The sequence below is a fragment of the Mus caroli genome, chromosome 3 (assembly GCF_900094665.2).
Source record: "Mus caroli chromosome 3, CAROLI_EIJ_v1.1, whole genome shotgun sequence".
Taxonomy (NCBI): Eukaryota; Metazoa; Chordata; class Mammalia; order Rodentia; family Muridae; genus Mus; species Mus caroli.
The window spans coordinates 124,780,989-124,788,096 of NC_034572.1; the positions used below are offsets into that span (position 1 = coordinate 124,780,989).

At 46.3% G+C, this 7,108-nt stretch overlaps 1 protein-coding gene across 7 annotated transcripts in view; it reads left to right on the forward strand.

Moving 5' to 3' along the window:
• The window catches only part of Lef1 (lymphoid enhancer binding factor 1), a 113,578-nt gene that overhangs the window by 81,300 nt on the left and 25,170 nt on the right, over positions 1-7,108 (forward strand). For 5 of the 7 annotated variants that reach the window (XM_021157755.1, XM_021157754.2, XM_029475591.1 and 2 more), the window contains exons 6-8: positions 137-220; positions 2,167-2,289; positions 3,684-3,846. In XM_021157755.1, the coding sequence (XP_021013414.1) occupies positions 137-220; positions 2,167-2,289; positions 3,684-3,846 (370 nt within the window). The remainder of the gene's footprint in view (positions 1-136; positions 221-2,166; positions 2,290-3,683; positions 3,847-7,108) is intronic. The other 2 variants (XM_021157756.1, XM_021157757.2) reach the window with 1 other exon arrangement.

The window sequence follows — 7,108 nt, forward strand, 5'->3', positions numbered from 1 at the left end:
AGGAAGGGAAGGCGAGTTGTAACCATGTTGGGGGTGGCTGCCTTCCCACGGCCCCTCGGTCCTGTCACCAAACTCTTACTGCTAGCTGGTAACTCGTGTTTTGTCATTGATGGGTTCCTCTCTTCTGTGACCTCAGGCAAGGTCAGCCTGTTTATCCCATCACGGGTGGATTCAGGCAACCCTACCCATCCTCACTGTCAGGCGACACTTCCATGTCCAGGTAGGTGGAGGTGGACCGCCCAGGTCGCTCCTCTGCTCTCGTTGTGCGCACCCCGCCCCGCTTGCCTCTGGGCTGGCTGGCTTAGGAGCCCCATAACCCAGCCCCGCGTGTGTCTGTGCAGCGTGCCTGGCTCCCACACTAGGTGTCACAGGGCACCAGCCACACCAGGAACCATTGCAACTCCAGAATTCACTACCACCTACCGTGGGAGGACAAAGACCCCCCCGCCCCCCGAGTGGACGTTAGAAGAGTTTGGATTTAGATCGTACTGGGTGGGGTGTAGGCGGGCCGAGGGGGAACCCTGAAAATGAGTTGGGTCTGAGTTCTACAATTGCTTCCTTTGTGGAAACTTAAACTCAGTTTAATGAGGCCGTACCCCATAGTCCAGATCTGTCCTCCACTGGCCCTCCCTCGGCCTTTGGGGGAAGAGAGGACAGTGCCCACAAGTGGTCCGGCAGGGTGTACATCTTAGTGTGTGAATCAGGCCCTGTGTGGACATGATGCTGCAAGTGAAGCTCTCTGGGGCTGCTCTGTGTGGCGCTTCTGCTTCTGGTAGGGATGCTGTGTCCCATGCTTGGTGTACTCGATGTGCACACAGCTTTGTGCTGTGTCATCTGTGTGTCCCATGTGGCTTTCTCGAGGAAGCCAGTGTGTCACTGTGCCAGAAGTCAAATGGTGAGCTATTAACCGGTTGTGAATCTGTCTTTTCTTTTCTTTTTGTTTTTAATGTGGATTTGATGTTGATATAGTTTGTGTGGTTAATCTGAGGTTATACACGTGGTGCACGCATGCGAGTGCGCGTGCACGCATGTGAGCACGCGCGCAAACACACACACACACACACACACACACTTGTCCAATGATAAATAAATCTAGATGGCTAGATTGGTTAATAATCTTCATTTTTAAAATAGTTTTAACACTGAGAACTGAAGACAAAGATCTCCTTACAGGCACACACCCAGCATCATGTATCTTTCCATTTAGCAGGGAGGGCAGCATTATTTGGTCAAATGTTTGTATTTTTGTCTCCTTAATACTTAAGACATTTGTTTCTGAAACACTAGGCACCCTAGCAAATGTCCTTTTCTCCTTTCCTGATGAAACAAACAAACAAACAAACAGAGAATATTTTTCTTGTGAAATTAGGCTTTTACTCTAAAGCAGATTGGAAAGAAAAACCTCTTGTAGGCAGGTCCAGAGTGGTTGCCGAGATACGTCGTTACCTGTTCTCGCAGGGCAGTTTCTTCCTTTGCCATGGCTGCTGGTGGATAGGCTAACATTTTGAATGCTACATTCTCTGTGCCCGGGAGAAAGGCATTAGCAGGTGGAGATGCTGCCCGGGTACAGAATCTCCCTGCCTTAAATTTAACCCTTGCCCTTAAGTCCAGAGTCAGCTCTTCCTCAGGCCCCATCTGAGATGCAAACGTTGCCACTGTGTAGACAATCATTTTGGGCAGCGAGAGCGAAAACCTTAGAAACGAGGGTCCGTGAGGTCTCTTCTCACCCGCTCTGCCCATTGCTCCCTCTGACTTGGCTGCCACAGCCGGCAGTATGAGACCACGCTGTGTGCGATTTTGAAATGTGATGCCTTTGGTTGAATCTGAATAAAGTGTCATGTTTTCCAGTAATTTCTCTCAAAATTAAATTGAAATTTTTGTTGGAAAATTGCTCTGCGAGGAAACTGATCCCGTTCCCTTATCTTGGGCCTGCTGCCCTCCCGAGGAAGAACGCCACTTTGAAAAGCTACAGGGAGTAATTATATTTTCCAGCTGAATATTGAAAGAAAAAAAAAACCAAACAGTTGTCATTCCAGACAGTAGTCAATACTCAGGAGTATACTGATAGGGCTTCACTCGTAGCCACTCGCAGTTAGGGAGCTGTCTTGTAGCTCTGCCTAGGTTTGGCCATAGTGGCCTTCTCATCTCCCTCATCTCTCTGTACAGGTTTTCCCATCATATGATTCCTGGTCCCCCTGGCCCCCACACAACTGGCATCCCTCATCCAGCTATTGTAACACCTCAGGTCAAACAGGAGCATCCCCACACGGACAGTGACCTAATGCACGTGTAAGTAGAGCCCCGGCCACACCCCACCCCACCCCCATCCCCACCCCTGTTCCCCATTTCCAATCTTGAAATTCCATGAGTCTCTGCCTGCAAGATGCTGCTGTCCCAGAGAACAGGGACTTGAATCTGAGACTGGAAGAGACCAGGGGATATAACATTTCATGGACACTCACCAGGATGGAGCAGGGTTCTACTGTACGCAGCTGCCAGGGATCTTGAACTGTAGAGCCCTCGCCATGCCAGACTTTCCCTCAGGGAACGGAAACAGTGACAAGGGCAGTTTACCCACGTTGGAGTCCTCTGCAGCTCAGAATTCAAGGAGTGGCCACTGGCATGGAATCCCCTAGTGGCTCAACATGGATTCAAAGTTTTAGAGCCAAGCTATGATACCTTCCTTATTTTGGAAGAATAAGAAATGGCACCCCAGGGCTGGAGAGATGGCTCAGAGGTTAAGAGCACTGACTGTTCTTCCAGAGGTCCTGAGTTCAATTCCCAGCCACCACATGGTGGCTCACAAACCATCTGTAATGAGATCTGATGCCCTCTTCTGGTGTGTCTGAAGACAACTACAGTGTGCTCACATAAAATAAACAAATCATTGAAAGAAAAAAGGAAAAGGTGAAAGAAAGTAGGTGTGGCCCTTATTTAGAAATTATGTATGAGAAGGCTGGGCCAAGCAGTGTTGACAACCCAAAGAAGATAAATATTTGTGTTTAGTGAGAAGGGTTAAAATCTCATTAGGTCTGGGGATCATGGTCAAGAGGAAAGAGCATTGTGTTATCCTAATGAGAACTTGAGTGTGGTCCCTAGTGGCCATGTAAAAAAGAGCCAGGGGGTGGTGGCCCATGCCTATCATCCCTCACTAGAAAGAGATAAGAGGAACCCCAGGATTTGCTGACCAATTAGCCTCATGACAGGCTTTCTAAAGTTTCTGAACAACCACTACTGATGCCAACTGAGGATCAACACCCAAGGTTGGCTTCCCCCCTCCGCCCCCACTCCCCCCACACACAGAGCTTACTTTGCAAAGCGTCCCTTAAGTGAGCCTCCATTGCACCAGACGAGGAAATGACCACCCAGAGTTTGTGTCTAGCTTCTTTGGAGGTGGCCAAGGGCCTCATCTTTGGGACCCTAAATGGAGCTTCCTCAGAGTGAAGGAACCCGACTCCCAGTGTCACTGTGGAAATGTAGAAATCCCGGGGTTCAGTTGTTTGCAACTTTGGGTTTTCATCGGGTGAGCCACAGGCTCTTCTTCGAGGTTGATGCTGTCCCAGGGGCTTCCAGAGAGCCAGGCGGGTCAGCCTCACACGGAATCTGGCAATGCCTACAGATCTTCTCTTCCCTTCTCTTCCCACCTCCTCCTGCCCCTTTCCCTCACCACCATCACCTTTTAGGAAGCCTCAACATGAACAGAGAAAGGAGCAGGAGCCAAAAAGACCTCACATTAAGAAGCCTCTGAATGCTTTCATGTTATATATGAAAGAAATGAGAGCGAATGTCGTAGCTGAGTGTACCCTAAAGGAGAGTGCAGCTATCAACCAGATCCTGGGCAGAAGGGTAAGTAACGGTGCGCAGGTGATGATGATGGCTGCCATCGCATGGCTTCTTTAAAATATGCTGAGACTTAGTTATTTGTCATGTGTGTGTGTGTGTGTGTGTGTGTGTGTGTGTGTGTGCTCCCACGTGTATGTGAGTGCGTTTGTGTTGTGTGCACACTTTTACACATACCTGAATGCACGATTATCAAGGAAGTGGTACCCAAGATACAATAGTAGTGTACTATAAACAATGTTGGCTCTGCTTGGAACAAAAACTTTCCGGAACTGATCACTGCGTGCCACATTTGAAACAGTATTTGTCTGTCTTGATGTTGGTAACAGTTGCTGAATAAAACAGCCAACTTTACCTTCCTGGAGTATGATGTTTTGTGACCAGATATAGACACTAGCACCCTCCCCCCAAGTTACCTAATAAAGTGTTACACCTGTGGGTGTAATTAGCACGGTGATATAAGACAGACCAGCAGGGGCCAGCAGAGGAACCTCTGAGGACATTGCACTTATTTTAAGCCTAGTAACAGTTAGTTGTGTGGATTTCCACAATTGGGGTAGCGGTGGGGGGTGAGGATTTGGAGAGGGCTCTCTAAACCCAAAATACAGCAGGACTTCCAGGAGACCAGCCCAGAGAGAGAGGATGCCACACCTTCCCAGGCAGAACCAGAGCTGTCGAGCTCTGAGATTCTAAGAACATGCTAGGATCCAGAGGAGTCAGACTTCTGGAGATGCGCTCTACAGCTTAAAAGCCCACCTGAGCTGGATCTGGGGTTTCTTCTTCCCTTGCATCCTTCCTTTTCCCGTGTTGGTATCTTTACGTTGCTCTTGCCTGTCATATATGGGAGTCCCAGACTCTAACCAGGCTGTGGGAACTCTGAAAATGCCCTCTCCAACAGCTATCCAAATGACTAGCCGTTCCTTCCACGTGCTTTCCCGCAGGACCGAAGTGGTCTTAGTTTGGTATCTGTAAAGCTGTAAAGTGAACTCAAAGGTTACATTTTTACTGACGCTGCACTACATTTTATTAAGAATGCGGCTGGGCGTGGTGGCACACGCCTTTAATCCCAGCACTCAGGAGGCAGAGGCAGGAGGATTTCTGAGTTCGAGGCCAAGCCTGGTCTACAAAGAGAGTTCCAGGGCAGCCAGAGCTACACAGAGAAACCCTGTCTCAAAAAAAGCAAAACAAACAAACAAACAAAACCCCATCATCTTTATGCACCAGTGCTCACCCAGTTTGTGACCTCTGCATATGGGTTTTGGCTTTTGTTTTTCTGTTTCTTCTTGTAAGTTCAGATGACATGAGGAGGCTCTACCCACCTTTGGGAAGCGTAGAGAGGATTGTGTGTTAGTACACCCAACTCAGTACACCAGAACATTCAGAAGATGTTCAGGAGGCCTGCAGCCAGCACAGAACACAGAAGCAGGCCTTGAGTCATCGATTCCCACTGCAGAGCCTCAGCCCGTTGCCAGCTCCAATCTATGAGATGCCAAGCTCTCAAGGGCAAGGCGCAGGGACAGATTATAGTCTTTGGTGTTCCGAGTGTGACGTCCTATCTCCCTATGGATTCTTAACCACTTAATAATGATAATTACAGTGATTCCCAAGCCAGATCTCAGCAGAGGGGCGAGTCCATCAGCTTTGAAGGGCGCTAATGTTAAAAACCCCAAAGGCTGGTGACCACTTTCTCTGACTCTGTGAGAGAGAACAGAGGCAAAGAGTGGGGGGCGCTTTTTCTTTTTCTTTTTTAAATTTCAGTTCGACTACCTCTCTTAGCTCTTTTCCTCTTTTTGTCTTTGAGTCAGATGCCCCCTGGCCCTGCAGCAGGAATTATTTTCCTGCTCAAGAGGGTGAGGATGTGATCTTTGAGGTATGCTTCCTATTTTTAATGCACATTTCCAACAATTGCTACTTTCTCGGCTCCCTGAACGGTCCCCAGATCCAAGCATGTGTGTTTGAAAGGATGGTTCTCATTTGGGGGTCTCTCTCTGTCTTTGATTTAGACACCTGTTTCTATTTATAGGCCTCTGGATCTTTGATTAAGATCAGGTTTTCTGTCCTTTGAGCACTCCCCTCTGGCGGAGCCCTGCTTACTGGCTCTTTAAAGTTCTGGCTTTAAAAATCATGAAGTTTTACACCAGCATGATTAGACTGCTTAAAAGTGGATCTTAAATCCATCCCGGAACATTTTATCTTTTGATTTTTTTTTTAAATTCATCTTTACTGTCTCTAGAATTGAAATGCCTAGTCATGTGAATGAATTAAAATTTTCTTAATATACATCATAAATAGCAATGGCATAAATCTTATTTTAAAACAAACTGACTTACTGGGCTATTGCCAGAGGTCTGTTTACTCCAGCTTGATCGTTAGAATGTCTTAGCAGTCTCTTAAAAGTAAGCAAATGTTTTCCCCCTACAACTTGACAATTCTTAATAATAAAATTTGATTTTAAAAAAATATGTTTTTCAATAATCAAAGAGTTAGGAAAATGTTTTCTTAGTCTTAGTTTGTTTCTGTGTTTCAGAAACCCCTGAAATAAAGGCGATCTCTCTAGTTCTTAAAACATGTTTGTCTTCAATGCAAAACTCCAGTACAGCTGGGGAACCTACCGCGTCAGTGTGCTAAATGACCTGGGCTGGAGGGCCTGAGCTGGTGCTTTGTGCATTCGGGATTATCAGGGACCCAAGTCACTGTAAGCACCAGTGGCCTGCGTCTTCTTTCCTTATCGTTTGCCTGCAGAGTACACGCTGGCCGTTTGGAGAGAAGACGCAACTTTGATTTGCATTTTTAGGAGTTAGTTGCTTTTTGCCATTCTAGATGATTTTTCCCTCAGCTTATGCCTCCATACGCTATATATAATTAGGCCAACATCTTCCTGTTGTCAACGGTGATACCAGGCAAAGGGTTGGTCAGATGAGTGGAGAGACAGATGGCAGTCTTCTTACCTGAGTCTCTTGACGTTTCCCTCTCTTCACACAGCTTAGTGACATTTTGCATTTTGGTGTTCATATTTATTTATCAGAAGAGTGAGTAAATATCAATCACCAATGATTTGTGTGTGTGTGTATACATATCTACTTGTACATGTGTACGTATATGTGTGTGTATATATTTATAAATATGTGTATATATTTATATATATTGTGTATGTGTGTATATATAGTTTGTGTGTGTATATATATATGTGTGTGTATATATTTATAAATATGTGTATATATTTATATATATTGTGTATGTGTGTATATATAGTTTGTGTGTGTATATA